At 40.0% G+C, this 25,440-nt stretch overlaps 2 protein-coding genes across 4 annotated transcripts in view; one reads left to right on the plus strand and one right to left on the minus strand.

The window, feature by feature from the left end:
- Positions 1 to 8,892: 8,892 nt before the first annotated feature.
- Positions 8,893 to 25,440, plus strand: part of C1H3orf49 (chromosome 1 C3orf49 homolog) — a 31,398-nt gene continuing 14,850 nt past the window's right edge. Inside the window, exons 1-5 of the mRNA XM_010352899.2 lie at positions 8,893 to 9,192; positions 14,095 to 14,414; positions 18,458 to 18,582; positions 21,967 to 22,080; positions 22,537 to 22,701. Coding sequence (XP_010351201.1) covers positions 9,068 to 9,192; positions 14,095 to 14,414; positions 18,458 to 18,582; positions 21,967 to 22,080; positions 22,537 to 22,701 — 849 coding nt within the window. The 5' untranslated portion in view covers positions 8,893 to 9,067. The remainder of the gene's footprint in view (positions 9,193 to 14,094; positions 14,415 to 18,457; positions 18,583 to 21,966; positions 22,081 to 22,536; positions 22,702 to 25,440) is intronic.
- Positions 24,721 to 25,440, minus strand: part of THOC7 (THO complex 7) — a 31,240-nt gene continuing 30,520 nt past the window's right edge. For all 3 annotated transcript variants that reach the window (XM_010352902.2, XM_010352901.2, XM_010352900.2), the window contains exon 8: positions 24,721 to 25,051. In XM_010352902.2, the coding sequence (XP_010351204.2) occupies positions 24,984 to 25,051 (68 nt within the window). In that variant the 3' untranslated portion in view covers positions 24,721 to 24,983. The remainder of the gene's footprint in view (positions 25,052 to 25,440) is intronic.

Genomic DNA, 25,440 nt, shown 5'->3' on the forward strand with positions numbered 1-25,440 from the left:
AAAACCTCAATTACATTTGTGCCAACCTAACATAATGTCACTATAGCAGAGAAGTCTTCTCATGCCAAATAAAAACATTTCCCATCCCTGCAGACACTTCCTATCTCTTCAAATTTCACGTTATTTGTTAATTTTTTTTGCCCCCTCCCTATCCCCCTCCCACTTAAAATACAAGTGTCATGAAATTGGGAACTTTCATCTGTTCCTCACTGTATGCGCAGTACCAAGAACAGTGTCTGTCCATAGTAGGCATTTAATAGGTATTTGTGGAATGATTAGGTGAATAAATGAATACGAAAAATTATCCTTTTTTGCTAACTGAAGAAGATCAATCCTATTGACCTATGGGTCAAGACCTTATTATTTTGTCACAAGGAATGCACTTGAAAACTTGCTACTACATGTCATCTTGTTGGTTCGGATTCTCTATTCAATTCCACAGGTTGGGCCATGTCAATGACGGCTTATATCGGTATTCGATGGCGTCTTGTTGCCATTGCATTAAAGAGTGAATTGATTTTAGGTTTTTCTTCAATATATTTGCATGTGCTGAGAAACTTGGGAATAATTTGGTTTTCCACTAAAGGTATATTCTGAAAAACAATCTCAATTCCTTAACATATGATAATCTCTAGAAAAGGGGATCATAATTTTCCGAGAATATCAACCCATCCACCAAACTGGTTTTGTTTTGTTTGAGACGGGGTCTCAATCTCTCACCCAGGCTGGAGTGCAGTGATGTGATCTCGGGTCACTGCAACCTCCACCTACCAAGTTCAAGATATTCTTGTGCCTCAGCCTCCCGAGTAACTGGAATTACAGACGTGCGCACCACACCTAGCTAATTTTTGTATTTTCAGCAGAGATGAGATTTTGCCATGTTTCCCAGGTTTGTCTCAAACTTCTAACCTCAAGTGATCCGCCTGCCTTGGCCTCCCAAAGTGCTGAGATTGCAGGTGTGAGCCACCACACTCAGCCCAAACTGTTAAGTAAGTAGAGCTGGCATTTTATTATGCATTTCCTGTCAAAATAGTTACTTAAAAAAAAAACTATTCACTTTCTGAAATTAAGTCAATAAGTAAAAATAATAAGAATAGAGCCAGGCATGGCCAGGTGCGGTGACTCACACCTGTAATCCCAGCACTTTGGGAGGCTGAGGCGGGCAGATCACAAGGTCAGCAGATCGAGACCATCCTGGCTAACATGGTGAAACCCCGTCTCTACTAAAAATACAAAACAATTAGCTGTGCGTGATGGCGGGCGCCTGTAATGCCAGCTACTCGGGAGGTTGACGCAGGAGAATGTCGTGAACCCGGGAGGCGGAGCTTGCAGTGAGCCGAGATGGCGCCACTGCACTCCAGCCTGGGCGACAAAGCAAGACTCCGTCTCGAAATTAAAAAAAAAAAGAATAGAGCCAGGCACACTGGCCCACACCTGTAGTCCCAACTACTTGGGAGTCTGAGATGGGAAGATCACTTGAGCCTCAGTTCAACTTGGCAGGTATATAGCAAGACCCCTTCTCTAGAATAAAATAAAAAGAATAAAAATGATCGTAGGCTTATAGCTGTATCACAGAGACAAATTGTGAAAAAATATGGAATGCTATGTGAAAATGCTGGCATAGAAATGATGGAAACTGAGAGGCTGCCTCTTCATACTCAAGGACAAGAGGAGATTAAAAAAAAAAATTCATCTCCAGAAAGACAGAGCCAATAGAAAAAATATATAAAATAAAATTAATTTAAAATTAAAAAGAAAAAACTAGTTGAACTCTGTTCATGGACATTGTAAAATAATGCCTGACGGCTGGTGTAGAGCACTGGGAGCAGTAGGTACTGTGGTAAACTGAGAGCTTGTTCTCACCCAACTGGGCTGCCACTCCTCTGCCTATATGGGAATGTGGGCCGAGTTGCCAGTGACTCTTAATTTTTTATGAGGATCCTGAAATGGACATCCTATAGGCCAGGGGTGTCCAATCTTTTGGCTTCCCTAAGCCACAGTGGAAGAAGAATTGTCTTGTGCCACGCATAAAATGCACTAACACAAATGATGGCTGATGAGCTAAAAAAAATTTTTTTGATCACCAAAAAAACTCATAATGTTTTAAGAAAGTTTATGAATTTGCGTTGGGCCACATCCAAAGCCGTCCTGGGTCGCATGTGGTCCACGGGCCACACGCTGGACAAAGTTGCTAGAGGCCAAACATGTCTGAGCATTTCCAGTATGCGACTCCAGATTCAAGGTAACAATCTTTACCCAAATACACAAAAAAGTCAAAATATAACAAACTAAGTTGAAATAAAATATTTCTTACATTTCATTAGATCTTTCAGTCTTTAAGATACCCATCGTTTATTCTTATAAGAGTGAACATATTTTACTTGATTTTTTTGTTGTGAATAATACAGTTTGGCTCTTTTCCAATTCTAGAAGTGGTTGATTCTAAAGCAAATGGTTGAATTCATCAGTTGAGTTATTTTATGAATCAATTCATCCCATAATGAGAGAAAAAAATATTTAAATCATTGTCTTGCTATGCATTCAAAATTTTTGTGATTCATTTCTAAACTTTTGGGTTCAATTTTTTAGTATAAATGTAATTTATATTCTTTTCCTAAGTCAAACAGTAAAGTCTATAAAGTAAAAAAATTTAAATCTCCTACATATTTCTCCCCACCTCTGCTGCTCTACCACTTTCACTTGTAATCTCCAGGAATAATCAGTCAAATCTTTGTTATACATTATTTCAGAATTTTCTATGCCTGTTGGCATGTGAATATAGATAGGTGTTTTTTAAAAGATCTTCTTGTGTTTATAGTTTTAGCACATCCTGCCTCCACAGTACACCACAGATTACCTCCTTACCTGCGCGTCAGAACACCCACACCAACCTTCTTCTTTTAATGGCTCCAATATCCATAGTATGCATGAAGCACCATTTATTTAATCCTCCATTGGTAGACATATGGGTTGCCTCTAGCTTTTGTTATTACAAATACACCTACATATATCCTTATATTATTGTGTTCTTGTGTAGGATACCTTTCCAGAGGTGGAATGCTGGCTCTGAGGCTTGAGATTTCAGATGTTGGCGGGTATTTCCAAATTGCTCTCCAAAGAGCTTACTCCTATTGATATCAACAGCATCTGAGAGGACATTTTGATTCACATGTTGACTTTCCAGTGTGGTACAACCCAGAGCACTGGACAATTTTAAAGACCAACACTGAGAAGTTAGAGAGTAAATGCCAACTGATAGACTACCAAATAATTATTTCAAAGCTATTTATGAGTCATAAGTTAGAAATACTAACCTGGGGCAGCAACCAACACAAAAAACAAATGAAAAAAGGCATGATTTAACTTGAAAGCCTGTTGGCTCTTCGAAGACACTTTACTCCAGCTGCATCTTTGCTGACTTCTGGGGAGTTCACCCCTTGGTAAAGAGTCTTCCCAGGAGAAACACTGTGTCGCCAGGCACCCTGTATATACTTCCTGTGACACAGTTCTTGCTGAGTGATCTGTAACATGATACCTCCTTCTCTCAAAAGGGCAAAAGCTTCAGCAAGAGGATTTGCTTGAGCCAGGTGGAAAAGCCCCCAGTTGCTATTTCCCCACATGCAAAGGTCTCCCAAATCCCGGTAAAGCTGGGGCAGCCAGAATTAGTGAGGACTCTTTAGGAAACTCATGTATTTTCCAAAGGATTATGCTTAATAATGACTCCAGGTCACTAAAGTGACATTGTCTTGCTCTAGTCTATGTATTTACTTCACCCAGACTCGGAATAGAAACCCAGAATCTCAGCTTACCAAGTTTGCAGAGGGCTTACAAGTTGCTAGGCAAGGTTAGCACGCAACCAGATAGTGAGAAGATGCAAAAGCAGTCTAATAATGGGCCAGTAGCCAACTGAATGCTTGTGAATATGTTCAAGTTAAAGCTTAGGGGAAAATCAGCTTTAGGAGCACTGACGAGAGAGACCTGGCTCAACAGAGAGTTAACATGAAAGCATCTCTGGAGGCAGCAAATTGGTGACCCGCAGGTTAAATATGGCCTGCAGATCACATTTTTAAATGTGTAAGGCTTCTTAAAGATTTGAAGTTCAATAGAATTGGATTGGTCCAGTACTCTACAGTTTACCACAATTCCAACCCCTCCCTTTTACACCCCACCCACTGCTTCTCACATTTCCCTGCTTGGCTCCTGCGGGTATTCATGTTTGCAATCTCTGACTTAGAGGTTTCAATCAATTGCTATCTCAATAGGAGTCAACTGTTGTCATGGTTACCTGATAGGATTATGCAATCTCAGACATGTTCAATGGAAGAATAATGTTGAGAACAAGGGAGATTGTGTTTTGACCTGGTTTTTTCCTGTTACAGCTGGCTTTTTGGCTTTTCAGAGGGACCTTTACAAATGTCCAGGGAATGATCACACAGGGATAGCTCCAAGCCATGTCCTGTGAAGGGTAGTTGATAAGGAGAGTTGACTGATGGGGGACTCCTGAATGGGTGCCCTTCTCTTTAGTTCCACTGTTCCCCCTTTAGCTAAACCACTGGACTACAGCAACAACTTAACACCCCAACTTAGTATCTCCTTCTCTCTACTCATCCCCTATAGTTGACTGTTCTTGCATTACTATAAAGAAATACCTGAGACTGGGTAATTTACCAGAAAAAAATGTTTAATTGGCTCATGGTTCTGCAGGCTGTACAGGAAGCATGGCACCAGCATCTATTTTTGGGATGCCTCTGGAAGCTCATAATCCTGGCTGAAGGCAAAGTGGGAGCTTGCACATCACTAGGTGAAAGCAGGGGCAAGAGAGAGGGCGGGGAGTGCTACGCACTTTTAAACAACCGGATCTTGCAAGAATGCACTTGATATCATGAGGACAGTAACAGGGGATGGTACAAAACCATGGGTGAGAAACTGCCCCATGATCCAATCACTTCCCACCAGGCCCCACCTTCAACACTGGCAATTACATTTCAACGTGAGGTTTGGGCAGCGACACATATCCAAACTGTATCTCCCCCATATCCTAGTTCATTTCAATATTTAACTTCTTACGTATTAACCTGGATCTGCACACTTCTGGTACTCCTCACCCCCATCTGTTGACGGCCTGGACTAAGTGCCTACCTAATGACTTTTCAACACTCACTTTTTCCTCCCCAATGTATTCTCTAAGCTGCACACAGCAACCTTTTAAAAACATATGCATAACTATGCCTTCCCCATGTCACCTATGTTCCCACCACACTGGTCTTCTTCCTGCCCTCAAACATGCTGGTTTGCACCTGCCTGTGAACCTTTGCTCATGTAGTTTTTTGCCTTGGAAATACCTCTCCCAGATCTCAACATACTTTGTCTCTTTTTCAACATTAAATGTCTCACTTCAAACACCACCTCCTTAAGTGATCTTTATTGATCATTTTGGAGGAGTGCCCACTCCCAGTCACTTTCTACCATGTTTTTCTACTTTTTTTTTTTTTTTTTTTTTTTTGAGACGGAGTCTCGCTCTGTCGCCAGGCCGGAGTGCAGTGGCCTGATCTCAGCTCACTGTAACCTCTGCCTCCTGGGTTCAAGCAATTCTCTTCCCTCATCCTCCTGAGTAGCTGGAACTACAGGCGTGCACCACCATGCGCAGCTAATTTTTGTATTTTTAGGAGAGACAGGGTTTCACCATGTTGGCCAGGATGGTCTTGATCTCTTGACCTCATGATCTGCCCGCCTCGGCCTCCCAAAGTGCCGGGATTACAGGCATGAGCCACCGCGCCTGGCCTGTTTTTCTTTTTATTTATTTATTTTTTATTCTCTTTTCTTCTTCTTCTTTTTTATTTTGTTTTTGTTTTTCTGTTTTTCTCATAGCATTTTTTATCAGTACCTGAAAAAATTTTCCATTGGGTAACGTATTTGGTGTCTGTGTCCTCCACTAGAATTGTAATTCCTGGGCAAGGATTCCAGTCATTTTCTTCACAACTGAATCCCATTTCCCCGAACAAATATATGAAGAAGTTCCCTAAAAAACCATCCATAAGCCTATAATCCCAGCACTTTGGGAGGCTGAGGCAGGTGGATCACCTGAGCTCAGGAGTTCAAGACCAGCCTAGACAACATGGTGAAACCTTGTTTCTACTAAAAATACAAAAAATTAGCTGGACATGGTGGCACGTGCCTGTAACCCCAGCTACTCAGGAGGCTGAGGCACAAGAATTGCTTGAACCCATGAAGCAGAGGTTGCAGTGAGCTGAGACGGTGCCACTGCACTCCAACCTGGGTGACAGAGTAAGGTGCTGTTTCAAAAAAACAAAACAAAAAAACAAAAAAACCTCAACAACTCCCCATTGCTCTGAAGAGCAAGACAAAAATCTTTAATCTGATTTATAGGACTCAAGAGGTTTGGCCCTCTCCAGCTTATCACACATCTACCTCTTTGCTCTAGCCACCCTAACTTTCTTCCACATTTGTCTTTCTTTTTTTTTTTTTAGACAGTCTTGCTCTGTCGCCCAGGCTGGAGTGCAGTGGCACAATCTTGACTCCCGAGTAGCTGGGACTACAGGCGCCTGCACACCCAGCTAACTTTTTTATATTTTTAGTAGAGACCGGGTTTATCTGCTGACCTTGTGATCCGCCCCCCCTTGGCCTCCCAAAGTGCTAGGATTACAGGCGTGAGCCACCGCGCCTGGCCACTTTCTTCCACATTTTCAAAGACACTGGGCTTCTTCCACCTCCGCGCTTTGGCATATCCTATTTCATCTGCCTGGGTCACACAAATTTTCACACGATTGGCTCTTTTCTCCATTCAGCATTCGGGACCAATGACCTCATTGGGCAGGCTTTCCTAATGCCCCATCTGAAGTCACTCCTCATCCTCAGTCACTCTATCCCATCATCCTCTTCTACTTTCTTCATAACATTTACTACCAACTGAAATTAAAATGTTCATTTCCTTGTTTGTCACCTGCATCTCCCACAGCATATTAAGTTATATGAGTTCAGAGATTTTGTGTATGTTGTTCACTGCAGTATCCCTGGTGTCTAGGGTGGTGCCTGGCAACCAATAGGCATTCAAATATTTGTTGAATAACTGAATGACTCAAAGAACCTTGGGAGGTAGCAGTTATTATTCCTATTTTATGAACAAGAAAATGAAGGTCCAAAGAGGCTTTCATTACCTGCCCAAGGACACATAAGCTTGGAAGGGGTAGATCTAGAATGCAAATCCAGACACAGCTCAAAATTGATGTCTCTCTATACTCCAACTCTTTCCCCCCATCCCACTCTTCCTAGTTCTATCATTTGCTTCAGGACTCCTTTGGGAACCTACAAGTTTTGTCACAGATGCCACAGCAGCAAATGTTTCAGCCTATTACATACACACATACATGCAGACATGCACACACACAGACTTGCACATAGACACCTATGCACAAATAAAAAACAGCTCTCTTTCTTAGCATAAAACTCATCTCATTTATCTAGATAATTGATGAAATACAACAGAATTCAGACAGGAGTGCCAATAATTGCATGAAAAATATTGCCCTGTTGCTAAAGAAATTATTCATTTATTCAAGCACCTATTACTTATTGTGCTCTGAGGATGCCAACAGATGAGGAAAAACAGACCAGGGAGGAGCACATGTCCATTTGGCCAAGGCATATTAGATACACTCCAGCGCTTCTCAAATAAGGGACAGAGGAACATCTGCACCCACTCTCCTAAAATATGGATTCCTGGGTCTCATTCCCTGCTGCAGCAGAATTTCTATTTCACTTGAATTTTGCTGTAAAACTATGGCTTGGGCACTATGATTAGTCCCACTTTAGGGATGAGAAAACAAGTATGGATAGTTTAAAATGAATTGACCAAGGTCACATAGCTAAGCTAGAAATGAGAACTCAGGCATAATTCCCAAATCCACTCTCTTAGCCCCTCAACATTATACACTTCATTCTAGAGCATTTTAAAGCTCTTTCCCCCAGTACTGAAACATACAAGACCCTCACTACTCCAAGTGCCGTCCGGCATCATCAGCATCACCTGGGGGTTTGCTAAGAGTGCAAATTATTGGATCCCACCCCAGATGTACTGTATTGAAATCTGCATCTTAAAAAGACCTCCAGGAAATTTGTGTGCACTTGAAAGCTTGAGAAGTATGCTCCAGATTATTGATTAATGCAAACGCAGAAAGCAGATTAATTGTTGTAACTCCTAGAACCTTTCTAGAGGAGTTTTTCTTGTTAAGCATCTAGTTATTTGACTGAACAACTCAAAGCGCGAGAGGGTGACAAGAATAAAGCCTAGTGTCTGCTGCCACCTTGTGGTAAGAAATTCCATCCCAGGCAGAATTTGCTCTTTACCACGAAATAAATTGGGCAATGTTGGAAGGGAGGGGTGGATCAAGGTCTCCAATTCACCAATGTACTTTGAGAGACCACTACAAAATTCCAAGACGTAATGAAAACCACCTTTGGGGTACATTTTGAGATGTCCAAACACCAACTGGCCTTGTCATATGTGTCCCACAGGACACAGAGAACATTCACCAGCTGTAACTGAGAGATCTAACAGAAGCTCAACTTGTGTTAATCAACAGATCGTTCGTATTGCTATAGGTGCCTTCCCCTTCAGAGGTCAAATATGACTTCTGAATGTGGTGGTCAATTAGTGCATGGGTGTTTTTTTGTTGTTGTTGCTGTTGTTTTGTTTTGTTTTTTTGCTATCCAAATGCCAGTGTTGATGCAATCAGATCATCATTTCTGCATTTGCCTTGTTCAAGAATCTGTGAAGTGCTCCACAAAGGTCCATGGAATTTCACACAGCTCAGTCAAATACATCATTGGTGACCTCTGTGAAGTTGTAAACAGGGCCAGTCCCACAAATAATGTCTCTGACACTTGGAAGGGAATAAGGGAAAGACTCTAAAAATTTCCTACATATTTTATTCCAAATAGCCCACACCTTGACAGTACATTCAGTCACTGGATGATTTTTTGCATTGAAGTCTGTAAGTTCAAGAACTAAAACAGTCCAAAACAGCTACTACAGGTGAAGTTGACAGCAATGGCCCGACCTCAGCTGTATCTACCAGAACCCTTTAAGATTGCCTACGGAAAAGTTGGACAGTGCCGAAGATTCCAGCAACTCAAGAAGAAAAATGGCCCATTCAAAAGGAAGGGGATAGAAAGGTAGGTAACAGAGATTCATTTCCTTTTCTGTCAAATGAGAGTCTTTGGGTTTGCCATAGTGGCATGTCCTTTTAAGCACTGCATTTAAAAATGAGGACTCTGGATGGATTGCTGGGGAGGGTACTGCATTGAATCAAGAAATCTAGTGCGACAATGTAAGCTTCATTTTATGATCAGAAAGGTCTTTATTGTAACAGGGAAAACCTTTTCTTAACACTTGAAATTGAATTTTAATGTGGCATAGGAGACTAAAATAAGTACTGATTCTATGTTGATATTTCAGCATCAGAATTTTAGACATCTCACGTCCCATGAAAATACTATTACTTTGAAAAGTCATTAGTGCATTTTTCAAAATAGGTCCACGATCAGTGCTTTTTTTTTCCTATCCCAGCAATTTGGGCTGCTGAAATATGTACTAATCACATTTCACTATGGACACATTGTTTAATGTAACATTAAAACTGCCTTAGACCTCCTATTTTTTGTCAGTGACAAAACCATACAGACAGGTGTGAAACATTCAAAATATAATGTATTTTAATTTGGAAAATCAGTGTGGTGATTTATTTCCCAATTTCTTTGTGCTTCTTTCTTACCACGTCAATGGGCTATAGTTCAGACATGTAGAAGTGAGGTGTTTTAACGAGTCCTGGAAGCATCAAAGACCAAGCTTAGGAACTTCCATGGACAAAAGAAAATACTGCAGAGATTTCCACTTTGAATGAAAAGTAGGAGCTCCGGGGGAAGCAATACAACCAAATAAATTCAGTACCAACACAAAAATATTTAAAAACATAAGAAGGGGAGGGTTCTGCTCAGAAGTTGCAGCAGTTGTATTCCTAGGCTCTGGAGCTAAATCACCTTTGTTAATTACGTTTTTGATAGATTGGAGATGAGAGTGGGGAGGATGGGAATGGGAAACACCTTCTAGAGATTCTGAGACCACTTAGAAGCGGGCTTTTAACATGGGTGGTCTTCGAAATTCCTGAATCTTCTGAAATTGTATTTGCGTTGTTCTGTGTCAGAGTACGTGTATGTGTGTACATGTTTATAGTAGTAGAATCACTTACAAATTAAATTATTATTAAAGGAGTCTCAGAGGGCTTTATGGGAGATTAATCCTAGCCCATAAGTTATCTTTGGGCAAATTAGGAAATGATGCTCCCTCCTCAGGACATTTTACTGCCGTCTGCCAGAAAATCATTATAATAACTATACGCAAGTCTAAGTACGAAATTGAATAGCACCCCCTAGAAGTTGTATATGTACAATTTGCAGAACCCTGCCCTTAGTCCCAGAAGGGAGGCTGCTAGCTTCTCCCTTATTTTGCCCTCTAGTGTGGGCTCTCTCCTTGCCTTTTACATTTTCTGCATTGTTCTGATCCACATGGTAATAAAAAGTATCATTTATTGAATGCATTTTAAGGTTCCAAACATATGAATTATTTCCCTTTATTTTCACAGTTCTGAAAAGACTATGCCCATTTTCAAATGAGAAGATGAAAGCTTATAGAAGTTACCTAACATGCCCAAGGTCACAGAGTTGGGGATTGTCCTGAGTTGAACCAATACCATTGAACTCCAGTGTCTAGGCTCTCACTGAACTACTCCCCATGTATCATTACAGAAAAAGGCTGAATGATTTGGGTTCTGTTCAGAACAGTGTTTTCCTGGAGAGTAGTACATATGCTACTGATGGTACATGAGATATTTTAGGTAATATATGAAGAACATTGTTAATGGTTATAAATTTGTTTTAATCCATAATAGAAATATATGTTATATATTTAATATAATGCAGTAGCATAATATAAAACCTGGGATTTCACCCAGAGAAACGAAGACTTACGTTCATACAAAACCTGTACACAAATGCTTAGAGTAGCTTTATTCATAATAGCCCCAAACTGGAAACAACCCAAATATCCTTCAATTAGTGAGTAGTTAAACAAAGTGTGGTACATTCATATAATGGACTATTACTCAGCAGTAAAAAGATATGAACAATTAATACACAAAACCTGGATGAATGCTCAGAGAATTATGCTGAGTGAAAAAAGCATATCTCAAAAAATTACATGATGTATATTTCCATTTACACAACATTCTTGAAAGAACAAGAATTACGCACACAGAAGACAGATTCGTGGATACCGGTTTTAGAAAGGGGGGACCATTGTTTTTGGTGTTTTAGACATGAAGTCCTTGCCCATGCCTCTGTCCTGAATGGTATTACCTAGGTTTTCTTCTAGGGTTTTTATGGTTTTAGGTCTAACATTTAAGTCTCTAATCCATCTTGAATTAATTTTCGTATAAGGAGTAAGGAAAGGATCCAGTTTCAGCTTTCTACTTATGGCTAGCCATAAGTAGAAAGCAACGGCAACAAAAGCCAAAATTGACAAATGGGATCTAATTAAACTAAAGAGCTTCTGCACAGCAAAAGAAACTACCATCAGACTGAAGAGGCAACCTACAGAATGGGAGAAAATTTGTGCAATCTACTCATCTGACAAAGGGCTAATATCCAGAACCTATAAAGAACTCAATCAAACCTACAAGAAAAAAACAAACAACCTCATCAAAAAGTGGGCAAAGGATATGAACAGACACTTCTCAAAAGAAAACATTCATATAGCCAGCAGACACATGAAAAAATGCTCATCATCATTCACCATCAGAGAAATGCAAATCAAAACCACAATGAGATACCATCTCACACCAGTTAGAATGGTGATCATTAAAAAATCAGGAAACAACAGGTGCTGGAGAGGATGTGGAGAAATAGGAACACTTTTACACTGTTGGTGGGACTGTAAACTAGTTCAACCATTGTGAAAAACAGTGTGGCGATTCCTCAAGGATCTAGAACTAGAAATACCATTTGACCCAGCCATCCCATTACTGGGTATATACCCAAAGGATTATAAATCATGCTGCTATAAAGACACATGCACACGTATGTTTATTGCGGCACTATTCACAATAGCAAAGACTTGGAATCAACCCAAATGTCCATCAGTGACAGATTGGATGAAGAAAATGTGGCACATATACACCATGGAATACTATGCAGCCATAAAAAAGGATGAGTTCGTGTCCTTTGTAGGGACATGGATGCAGCTGGAGACCATCATTCTCAGCAAACTATCGCAAGAACAGAAAACCAAATACCGCATGTTCTCACTCATATGTGGGAATTGAACAATGAGATCACTTGGACACAGGAAGGGGAACATCACACACCAGGTCCTATTGTGGGGAGGGGGGAGGGGGGAGGGATAGCATTAGGAGATATACCTAATGTAAATGACGAGTTAATAGGTACAGCACACCAACATGGCACATGTTTACATATGTAACAAACCTGCACGTTGTGCACATGTACCCTAGAACTTAAAGTATAATAAAAAATAATAAATTAAAAAAAAAAAAAAAAGAAAGGGGGACCAGTGGAAAGTGGGTGTGGCTATAAAACATGAGGGATCCTGGTGTTACTGGAAATGTTCCGTATCCTGACTGTATCAATGTCAACACGCTGGTTGTGAAAATACAGTTTTGCAAAATGTCACCATTTGGGGAAACTAGGTAAAGAGCACACAGAATCTCCCTGTATTTCTTTCTTTCTTTTCTTTTTTTTTTTTGAGATGGAGTCTCGCTCTGTCACCCAGGCTGGAGTGCAGTGGCGCAATCTTGGCTCACTACAAACTCTGCCTCCCAGGCTCACGCCATTCTCCCGCCTCAGCCTGCCGAGTAGCTGGGACTACAGGCACCCGCTACCACACCCGGCTAATTTTTTGTGTTTTTAGTAGAGACGGGGTTTCACCGTGTTAGTCAGGATGGTCTCGATCTCCTGAGCTCGTGATCCGTCCGCCTCGGCCTCCCAACGTGCTGGGATTACAGGCTTGAGCCAACGCGCCTGGCACCCTCCCTCTATTTCTTACAACTGCATGTGAAACTATAATGATCTCGACATTAAAATTTTAATTTTAAAAAATACCGAAATTTCATGGATATTATTACTTGGAGTGAAACTAACAAAAAATAGTTAATTGAGGAAGAATATTAGGTAATAATTGTATCACAGTATAGGTGATATTCTAGCATAGTGGTTAACCACACAGACCTCAGAATCAGATAATCTGGACATGAATTATTTAACCTCTCCAAGCTTTAATTTCTTCATGTGTGAAGTAGAGATGAGAACATAAAGATTAAATTATATTATACACATGAAAGCACTTGGAAGAGTGTTTAGCACACAGAAAGCTATCAGGAAATGTTGTCTATTGTTTAGTCTATTGCATATAATAAAATATGCCAAAATTATGAAGATGGTACATGTAGTCGCTATATATGAATTTATAGTATGTTATCTAAATGAGTGTTTTATGTAAATGCAGTATTTATGGGGCCTTGGAGGTTACTCCTTATTCACTACTCTAGCAGACTCTCTCATCTTCTATTACTTTCACTTTGAAACTGCCAAATCTAGCAAAAACTATCTCAAACTATCATTGAAATAAGATTGCCAATTTGCCAATGTAAGTTCATGGATTCCAACAGTCAGACCTGGATTAAAGTCTGCATTCAGTCCTTGGTCAATTAATTTAACCTATGTCTCAGTTTACTCATAAGTAAAATGAAGCTAATAATATAACCTACCTCTAACAGTATTGTGTTTAAATTAAATAGCGGCCAGATTACTATAATTTGATAACAAAACACCAAGTAGTTGCTTTGGCTTTATTTTTCTGTGATTTGATTCTTGGTCTTCAATTTTATTTTATTTTTCTCTGAATTGTATAATTGGTTCACATTTGAAGTTTGTGTTTTAATGATTCAAATTACTCATTTTTAACTTTTCAGTTTCTCTAATATGAGTCATTTTTATTTTGTTTAGATGGCATAGAGCTGTGTCTACCAACTTACTAAAACAAAATGTATTGGTCCCTAAAGAGGAGTCATCCAGTGATAGTGACATGGGATTTGACGAAAGTCAACAAAATCAGAAAAGAAATTTGATGACGAAAGTGAAGACTGCTTTTGGGAGGATGCTGTCCTACAAGTATAGAAGCAAGCCAGCAAGTGCCAGCAAAGAGGGCTACACTGACCATAAGGAAGCCCTACTGTCAAACACGCAGAGCTTTCTCCCTAGGATTGTCAAGGAGCTTCCATCTCCCAAGTTATTTACAGCAAAAATGAGAAAGCTTTCAGAGAATGGTAATCAAATACGGGCAATTTGTCATTGGGTTGAGGCCAAGAGGAAGAATGAAATTAGGATGGATTATCTTGCTACAACAGTATGGCAGCCCTGAGGAGCTTGTCTGAAATGCAGAATCTCAGGCTCTACCTGGGACCTTCTGAGTCAGAAGCCACACTCTAGCAAGATCCTCAGTTGGCTTGTATGTTCATACTGTGTGTGTGTGTGTGTGTGTGTGTGTGTGTGTGTGTGTGTGTGTTTTAGATGGAATCTCGCTCTATCACCCAGGCTGTAGTGCAGAGGCATAATCTCAGCTCACTGCAACCTCTGCCTTCTGGGTTCAAGCAATTTTCCTCTCTCAGCCTCCTGAGTAGCTGGAACTACAGGAGTGTGCCACCACGCCCGGCTAAATCTTGTAGTTTTACTAGAGATGGGGTTCGAGACCCTGTTGGCCAGGCTGGTCTCGAACTCCTGACCTCAGGTGATCCATTCGCCTCGGCCTCCCAAAGTGCTGGGATTACAGGTGTGAGCCCCATGCCTCACCTTGTTCATACCTTTTGAGAAGCACTGAATTGGATTGCCTTAGAGGTTCCTCCCAGTTCAATTAAACAGTGTTCTAATCCATTTAAAATCACTTTTTATTTAAATATATATGTGTGTGTATATTCATATATACATACATATAGATATAGATATATGAAAATCAAACTCAAGTGGGATTTTTGGTTTTGTTTCTCGAAAAAGTAGTGATGCAGACTTTCACATGGCTACTTCTAACAGTGGAGGGGGTAGTAGGAATTAAATGAAAAAAATGTATAACTGGTAAGTCATAAAGAATGCTCACTTTTATTGCATCTACTTTCTATGTACTGTGTGGAAGAATCAATATTTGAACTGTTACCTTTAAGTCGTTTTTGCAACTAGTAATAATGCCATTTGGCATCCTATGGGTCATGACTAACAATACTACCAATGTTTGCATTCTCATCTGTAGCTTTTCAAAAAATAAATGGAGTCTAGGCCGGGAGCAGTGGCTCACGCCTGTAATCCCAGCTCTTTGGAAGGCCGAAGCAGGTGGATCACTTGAGCCCAGGAGTTTCAGACCAACCTGGGCAACCTGGTGAAACCATCTCTACCAAAAATACAAACAAAAAAATTAGTCAGGCATGGTGGCATGTGCCCGTAGTCCCTACTAGGGGAGCTGAAGTTGGCGAATTGCGTGAATCTGGGAGGCGGAGATTGCAGTGAGCTGAGATTGTGCCACTGCACTCCAGCCTGGGCGACAGAAAGAGACCCTGTCTCAAAAAAAAAAAAAAAAAAAAAAAAAGAAAGAGTCTATTTTATAGCACTTTTATATTTACAAAAAAATTAAACAGAAAATGTAGAGTTCCCATGTATACCCTCCCTTCCCTGATCCCCACAGCTCCTATTATTAACATCTTGGCTTAGTGTGGTACATTTACAATCGATGAACCAATATTAACATATTATTATTATTAACTGAAGTTATAGTTTACATTAGGGTTCCCCCTTTATATTGTGCAGTTCTGTGGGATTTGACAAATACCTACTTTTATGTCACACCCTGTTATAACATGCATCCACCATTACAGTATCATACAGAATAGTTTCACTGCTCTATATATCCTTTGTAGCTTTTTAATGTCCTTCACAGCACAGAATCAGGAAACACACAGCCCTTACAGTGTGTGTAAATATACATACAACTTCACATTTTACACACCATGATCAGGCAACAAAACTGATGTGTGCTTTTTCCAGGAAAAAAAAAAAAAAATCTTGGTGGTTTCCAGCTGACTAATTTCAAACAAACTATCTGTTCTGGAAAAAGCAGTCACTAATACAAGCATCCAAGCATCTAGCAATTACCTGGTATGGATTGAGCTGTATATTTCTGTTGAAAATAACAAAGAGGATATGCTTCTATATTGCTGGGGCTGGAATTGAAGAATCCAGCAGAAAACAGAGGATCAAATTTCTACTCTTAATCTGTGCACTGGTTTATTTTTGTCTTAGTTGGAATAACAAATATCAACTAAGATTTCTCCAGAAAATATACTCATCCTTTAGGATGTAGCTCAAACATTAATACCCTTTGTTGTAGCCCAAAATCAGTTGCTCTTCCCCGCTGACCTTCAAAACATGTTTTTATCCATTTAACAAATATCTGCTAAGTACTTATTATATGATAGCCACAATATTTGGGATAGAGTAGCACATAAAACAGCCATGGTCCCTCCCTCATGGAGTTATAGCATAGAGGGGCTTTCGAACATGCAGAAAATTACATTTGTTCCAAAGGAGCACAGGATACTATTGAAAGAAATCATGGGTGCTCTAACTTTAGGGGAGGGGTCTCAGGAAAGGCTTCCCCAAGGAAGGGACAATTAAATTGAGATCTGAAGGATGTCTAAGACATAAGGATGGCTTACACAAGGTGGAGGGGGGAGAATAGTTTCCCAGGAATAAGGGAGAGCATGTTCAAGTCACAGTATCAAGAGATCACCAGGCACAATTTAGCAATGAAAGAAATCCAGCGGAGGTTGGAACACAGAGAGCTAAGGAGAGGCTGGTTGAATTAGGTAGTAAGGGTGTCTGTCATAGGACACATTGAGAATTTTTAACTTTCTTCTAAGGGTGATAAGAAACCATAGGATACTTTCAAGCTGGGGATTTATATAATCTGATTTGCATTCTTAAAAGATAGCTTTGGCTGCATAGTGTAGACTGGATTGGATGAGGGTAAGTGCAAATGCAGGAAGAACAATAAGCACCCGTACATTCTTTCAGGCAAGGAATGACATTAGCTTGGATTAGTCATGACAGTGGGAATGGGGAGATAAAGGGAGAAATAAGCATAGATAGAAGTTATAAGATTTGCAGAAGACTTGGACAGTGAAGGGTGGAGGAGAGGGAAGAATTTCTGGATTGACCACTTGCTTTGAAGGTGGAGGCATCATTCACTAAGATAAGGAGCAATGGACCTGGATTGAAAAATAAGTCATGAGTTCTGGCTAGACTTGCTGACTTGAGGTCCCTGCTGAATAGCCAAGTGGAGGTGTCAAGTAGGCTAATGTATTCTCTGAGGCTCCCAGAGAAGTCCTTATCAATAGACTTTAAGCAACAAGATATTTTAGGTGTACACACAGCATGAAGGAACAGTGTAACACACAGCAAATTGCAAACACCCTTTCCCCAATGCTGTCATCAAGGAAAATGTCTCATTTAGTGACCCCCTTTTTTAAGAAAAAGAGAGTACCTGTAGTCCCAGCTACTTGGGAGGCTGAGGCAGGAGAATGGCTTGAACCCAGGAGGTGGAACTTGCAGTGAACCGAGATCACACCACTGCACTCCAGCCTGGGTGACAGAAGGAGACTCCGTCTCAAAAGAAAAAAAAAAAGAACAAGAAAAAGAGAGTAACCTTAGGTTTAGTGCCTTCTGCAAAAAATAACATAGCTTTGTTTTTAGCATAGTAATTTTAATGCCTATTTATGATACTAGTCTTAAATTTATGGTAGTGTTTTAAAGTTTCCTTTATAAATACATTTATTGAGTTAAGCACTGAATTGATATGTTTTAAAATGTTAAGGAATCCAAGGTTCCCTGGCTCCTGGATATAGGAAAGATGAATCAATGATATGTAAATGACTGAGTCTTGAGCCACGTTTCTTGAAAATAGATAGAAAATTTGCTTTAATCCACAATGAATACCCAAGGGAGGGTCTTGCATATTAGAGGATTACTTTTCTAATTCCACAATGGTTCAGGGGAAAAACTTAAATCTCGAAGAGAGAGAGAGGTGGCTACATTGTCAAAGACTGGGTTGGTGTCCACTGAGGTCATGACCATAACAAAAGGCAAATGTTTGCAGGAGAAAATATAAGATTGGGAAGAGCAAATCCAGTTTTTATTTTTAACTCTAAAGAAAAAAAGCCACTGAAGCAGCATGTGATGCTGTCTTCTAAGAATACTGTATTTTTAATAGGAAAAATGTGTTCCTCATTGTGATCCTTACAGATTCCTTTTTCCCCCTTTTTCTAAGCGACTATACAACTTGATGTTGTAGAGGCAGAGACAGAGGAGATAACCCAGGGAAATACACTGCTTCGGGCCAGGAGAACCACCAAGAGGTTATCTGTGACATCTCTTCCTTCAGGACTGCAAAAGGTAAAACACTAAACAAATTTGCCTCTAAAGACTTACATATAACTCAATGTTTACAGATTTTGCGAAAACCAAGTTCTCTCCTACCATGAGTCCTCCACAATAAGCCCTTTAAATCTGCTGCTTCTGTCTCCTCTCCAAGAATTTAGGGTACCCTCTGGGTCAGATTCTTCTGCTTCCATGCTCAAACTGTTCAGCTTCTACTACATCTGGGCAACAGTGGAGTTTGGATATTTGTAACTGACTTTCTCACTCTTCAAATGTTAGTATATTAGCATTCTGGCCTATCTGTGCATACTATGTGGAGTGGAACTCATTAGACCAGCACTGTCCAATGGAACTTTCCGTGAAGATGCAAGTATACATTGTCCAATATAGTAGCTGTTAGCCACAACTGGCTTTGAGACTTTGAAATGTAGTCAGTGCAATTGAGGAACTGAATTTTTAATCTTAATTTTCATTGAAATCAAAATGTAAATAGCCATATGTACAACACAGAAAATGCAGTGTAGATGATCTAGGACTCTCCAAACCAATGCTTTTACTTATCCTAGGTATGCATGGGTTTTTGTGTGTGTTTGTTTGTTTTGAGGCAGAGTCTCACTCTGTCACTCGCCCAGGCTGGAGTGCAGTGGCACAGTTTTGGCTCACTGCAACCTCTGTCTCCTGGGTTCAAGCGATTCTCTTACCTCAGCCTCCTGTCTAGCTGGGACTACAGGCGTGCACAACCATGCCTGGCTAATTTTTGTAGTTTTAGTAGAGATAGGGTTTCGCCATGTTGGCCAGGCTCGTCTCAAACTCCTGGTCTCAAGTGATCCACCTGCCTTGGTCTCCCAAAGTGCTGGAATTACAGATGTAAGCCACTGTGACTGGCCATGCATGTATGTTTGATCCTAAATTGCCCAGTCTATTTTTCAAAAATAGAACCATGGACTATTATTATTATTTTAGATATAAGACTTACCTTAAAGCTATGTTCCAAACTCTGTTCTAAGTGCTTTAAAAATATCAACTCGGATAATGCTTACAACAGCCCTATAATGTAGGTAGCAATATTATCCTTATTCTAGGGATGGTACTGAGAGTTTAAGTAATTTGCCCATGTAAGTGACAGAGCCAAGTTTCAAACCCAGGAAGACCTGGCCCTAGAGTCCTTAGTAGTAACTGCTATGCTATAGACTAACTGTACTGTCCAAATATGCTAGTCAGTAGCTGAATGTCACTACCTATGTTAACTAAAATTAAATAAAATTAAAAGTTCAGTTCCCCAGTTGCACTAGCTACGTTTCAATGGCCAATAATCGCACCTAGTTAGTGGCTGTCCTATACAGCACAGATAGAGCACATTTCCATCTTCACAGAAAGTTCCACTGAACAGTACTGCTCTGGAACACCACTGTCAGAGTGCACTGATATTAGTTTTGAATTTTTGCCTTCTGTGTGCTAGGTTCGTATTTAGTGTGCCCATATTATGTTTTAGGCAGTTTGTAGGTTTGGGGCGGGGGGTATAGGGTGATCCAATGGACATGGTCTTGCTTCTGTGGAACTTACAATCAAATAGAGGAGATACACATTAAACCATAGCGCCACACAGCAGTGGGGTAAGGATAATCTTTTGAACAAATGTTGCTGGAACAAGTGGGCATTCATATAGGAAAAAAATGAAAATTGATCCCTGTCTCACACCATATACAAAATTTAATTTCTGTTCAGTTATAGATTTAAGTGGAAAAGGCAGAGACCTTAAAACTCCTGGAGGACAGTAAGAATATCTTCATGACTTCAGCATAGAAAAAGACTTCTTAGGACACATGTAACACTAACCATAAAGATAAAGATGGGGCAATTTGGCTATGATTAAGAATTTCTTTCCATCAAATGGTGTTAGATCAGAGGTTGTCAACTACCTATAAAAATGGTTTGTTTAGCCTTCAGAATGTTCTCAAAAATATATTTGAATTGGCTGGGTGTGGTGGCTCATGTCTATAATCCTGGCACTTCTGAAGGCTGGTGAGGGAGGATCACTTGAGCTTGGGAGGTCGATACCAGCCTGGGCAACATGGCAAAACCCCATCTCTACAAAAAAATATAAAAATTAACTGGGCATGGTGGTGCACACTTTTAGTCCCAGCTCCTTGGGAGGCTGAGGTGGGAGGATCACTGGAGCCTTACAGAGGTCCAGGCTTTAGTGAGCCATGATCATGCCACTGCTCTCCAGCCCAAGCAACAGAGTGAGACCTCATCTTAAAATATATATATGTATTTGAATTAATTGTCCACATTTAAAAATTAGGATATTTCAAATAAAATTCTGGGTTTTCAACTTTCTTTTGAAAAATAAAAAGACTGGAAAATACTAGGCCAATTCCTCAAGGCAACAAGCAGGAGCTGCACCAAGGTACTGCAGGAGGTGTGTTCTCTTCAGTCCATACCAGCCCCAACTAGTCCTGCTTTACAAAACTTGCCTAGGCACTAGATTTTACCGTAGTTGTATTCAATAAACACAGACATAATGTAGTAACTGCCAACTATGCTAGTATGCTAGGTGCTTAACAGGAAAAAGTACTGGGTTTTATGAAAGAGAAAAAAGAGGAGTCTTACTTTAGATAGATCAGGGAAGATTCTGCAAGTGACGTTTGAGCTGGGCAAGCTGGCAGGGTAGCAGTGGTTCAGCAGATTCCATTTGTAAAGGCAAAGTGCAGGACCCAGATCTGGTCCCATATCCTACTTTGTGTAGGTCTCACAATAGTCCTAATGCGAATTATTAAGCACAAGGGGAAGGAAGAGTAAACTCAGTAAGACTAACAATGGCATATTAGCTTGGAGCCATGACCTGGGAATGATTTCCAATTGCAACACTATCAGGACAGGTACTTGTAACCAGTAAGCCAGGGATAATGGGAAAAGTATCAAGCATGGGGTGAAAAGAATCCAGAGCTTTCTTTTTATGTTTGAAGATATGACTGCCATGAAAATAAGGAAACATGCAGAAACGAGACCAAATTAACAACTAGATTCACTGATAATGAGCTTTCTGGGGCACTGGTCCACAATGGCCCCACACTGTCACTGTGCCCAGCAGCTGCAGAGGCAATTTCTTCTTCTTCCCCTTATGAAGACCTGCTTTTTTCCTGATGCTGTATATTCTTTCAGAGTCAGACAATCTCATTTCTCTGCACCCTATAGATCTCTTCAAAGAAAGCTCTGGGCACAAATAAGATACTTAGGTGTGGAGAATAATATGAATACAGCCTCCAACCCAATATTGTTATGTGGCAAATGTTCAGTTTATAAGAGAATGTCCCGAAGGTGAGAACTCTTGTTTAAGCACCATCACAAAAATAAGGTTGGTAGTTCCTAATCTGATGTTTTGCATTTTTACCATAGGGGCCATATTCACCAAAAAAGAGACCACATTTTCCAGCACTTAAAAAAAAGAAGCATGGCATGAAAAACATCCTTCGAAAATCAGATTTGACAGTAGGAAAGCTTCAAATGCAGGTAGTGGACAAAGGCTTTTAACTTTTGAGTCTCAGAAGCATCAGAGAACCAGGCTTAACCAAATGCACAGCCCTGCTAGACAGCATGGGTGTGGGATGAAATTAATGATTAGCATTAAGAAATAATGTTAGTAGGGGGGCATTCTGAAAGTGGCTAAAGGATTGCTAAGGACACCTAGGATGATGCTGTGTACCTGATAAATATTAAATGAACTCAATTAAAGTGAAGACATATACATAGGTTTCTTTTCAGAAGAACTGAGATCGTCTTTATCACTGGGTGGTAAATGTATGCTTTCAAGCTCCATTTGCTATGACTTGAATTAGAATAATATTTTAAGACTTGCAAAATGTCCACCAGTTCCAGAACGCTCCTCTTGGGAAAAGCAACTATCCGTTTGATTTTGACAAGGCTTTCCAACACATGGCTTCATTTCTTGGTATTTATCTGTCATAGGTGGATGACCTCATAGAAACAGTGACTGATAAATCCATGAAGCTATTGGCCCAAAGACATGCTGAGCTTCAACGGTGTGAGTTTCTGGGGGATGAAATTCTTCAGTCTTCTAAACAGTTCCAGAGGATATCCAAGAGAACCATGAGGAAGTATAAATTTAAAAATGTGTGTTTCCCATGTACCTGCTGTTGCTGCTTCTGACTTTGTTCCTGATTCTTTAAAAGTTATCTTCCCTAGGCTGGACGTGGTGGCTCACGCCTATAATCTCAGCACTTTGGGAGGCTGAGGCAGGCGGATCCCTTGAGGTCTGGAGTTCAAAACCAGCCTGGCCAACATGGTGAAACACCATTTCTACTAAAAATACAAAAATTAGCCAGGTGTGGTGGCAGGCGCCTATAATCCCAGCTACTCGGGAGACTGAGGCAGGAGAATTGCTTGAACCTGGGAGGCAGAGGCTGCAGTGAGCCGAGATCGCACCATTGCACTCCAGCCTGGGCGACAGCGCAAGACTCCATCTCAAAAATAAATAAATAAATAAAAGTTATCTTCCAAGAGACTTATCTTTTGGTACTTAATCCTGAAAAAATCTCTCTAGTGAATTAATCAACGGGGGTGAGGATGGGGAGGCAGCATTTAAAAAAAATTCTACCCAATAGTTCTTTAAAAAATAAATATCTTTTTTGAAAAACTGGTATTTGTCTGGGGCACAGTGGCTCACGCCTATACTCCCAGCACTTTGGGAGGCTGAGGTGGGTGGATCACGTGAACCCAGGAGTTTGAGACCAGCTTGGGCAGTATAGTGAGAATCTGTTACTACAAAAAACTTTTAAAAATTAGCTGGGTATGGTGATGTGTTGCCTGTAGTCCCAGCTACTCGGGAGGCTGACATAGAATTGCTTAAGCCTGGGAGGTCAAGGCTACAGTGAGCTGTGATCAAGCCACTGTACTCCAGCCTGGATGACAGGAGAACACCCTGTCTCCGAAAAGAAAAAAAAAAAAAAATGGATTTTTAATTCTGAGTCAATATAGGCAAATTTTTGTTTCATAATTCTTACTAATAACGGAAAATAGAAACATGTGTCACAGCATAGCAATTCTGCAAAGAAATTTCTCCCATGACTTGCCAGATGAAATTAGAGGAAGTATTTATAGGTATTATGACACTTTTAATATGACTACAACTGAGCTAATTTTAAACTTTCACTTTTAAGATAAAAATTATTAAAATTACAAAAATGTAACATCATTAAGGTATGATTCATGCAAAGTGTCATGTTTCTTAACTAAAATAAATGGATAAGGATGGAGTTGAACAAGTATTACACATGTAATGAAATACTTAAGAAAATTATAAGTGATTCAGCCTTAGCTTAATTTTTAAAAAGATTATAAATTCTTTATGCAAGACAATCTTTTTTTTTTTTTCTAGATGGAGTTTCACTGTTGTTGTCCAGGCTGGAGTGCAATGGCGTGATCTTGGCTTACCGCAACCTTTGCCTCCTGGGTTCAAATGATTCTCCTTCCTCAGCCTCCTGAGTAGCTGGGATTATAGGCATGTACTACCATACCCGGCTAATTTTGTATTTGTTTTAGTAGAGACGGAGTTTCTTCATGTTGGTCAGGCTGGTCTCGAACTCCTGACCTCAGGTGATCTGCCTGTCTTGGCCTTCCAAAGTGCTGGGATTATAGGCGTGAGCCACCGCGCCTGGCCTATGCAAGACAATCTTAACAAACTATTTACTTCAAACAACTCTTCACTTTATCAATACATTTTTTTCTACTGAAAATGATTCCTAAAGAACAAAACAGTAGAGAAAAGAGATCAACAAAACATTTGAGAATTATATTCCTCACATATTAAGGAGAGATATAGAAAGTAATGCGCATTATTTTACTTTGCATCTTATAATTACCTCTCATACCAGTGACTTTTAACAGCCTGGAACCCCTCTACACAATAAGCATACACCACAAACATTTTGCATGTAATTTCACAGATTCATGGCCCTCCTAAAGCCTCTTCACAGACTCCGTTTTCAGAAGTGTAACCATTTCCAGAAATTGGCCCATTTTCCCATGTACATCCTAGAAATGCCAACTTCTAACAATTTTCAACTTATTTTGTAAGCCAATCAATGTTACCAGTTAAAAACTATCTAGAATATTAATGAGCACAAACATATCCAGCTTAAAACCATTTTATTAAGCATTTTTGGATGTTGCTTCCTACCACTTAAGAATAAAAAAATGCATTTTAATAAAAACAAATCTATACTGAAGTCATTTTCCTTTGTGTGAGGAAATATGAATGAAATACACATTCATATTTAAAAACAGAGTATTTTACTGCCAAAACTTTAAATATCTCAAGAGCACATCACATTTTAAACACATTATGGTCACGTAGCTATTTCAATATTCCTGGGAGTGGTGGGCGATTAGCCTGTCTATGGCTTAGGATCTGTTTCCATGCTTGCTTCCTGAGCTTCTTCTACCTCTGAGAGTTTTTCATCATCTGTAATTGAGAAGGAAACATAAAACCTTAGTCAAGTTTACCTATGTTTTATATTCAATGAACACATGAAAATATGTTTATCCTGTATTAGCCAATACAATTAAAGCAAATATGGCTACTAGTTGAATCAAACTTTAAAATGTATGTGATAGATTTTACTTAAAAAAAAAAAAAAAATCTGGGCAGGGTCTGGTGGCTCACGCCTGTAATCCCAGCACTTTGGGAGGCCGAGGCGGGTGGATCATTAGAGGTCAGGAATTCAAGACCAGCCTACCCTACATGGTAAAACCCCATCTCTACTAAAAATACTAAACTTAGCTGGGCGTGGTGGCATGCACCTGTAATTCCAGCTACTCGGGGGGCTGAGGCATGAGAATCACTTGAGCCTG

This window comes from Rhinopithecus roxellana, chromosome 1, assembly GCF_007565055.1.
Source record: "Rhinopithecus roxellana isolate Shanxi Qingling chromosome 1, ASM756505v1, whole genome shotgun sequence".
NCBI lineage: Eukaryota > Metazoa > Chordata > Mammalia > Primates > Cercopithecidae > Rhinopithecus > Rhinopithecus roxellana.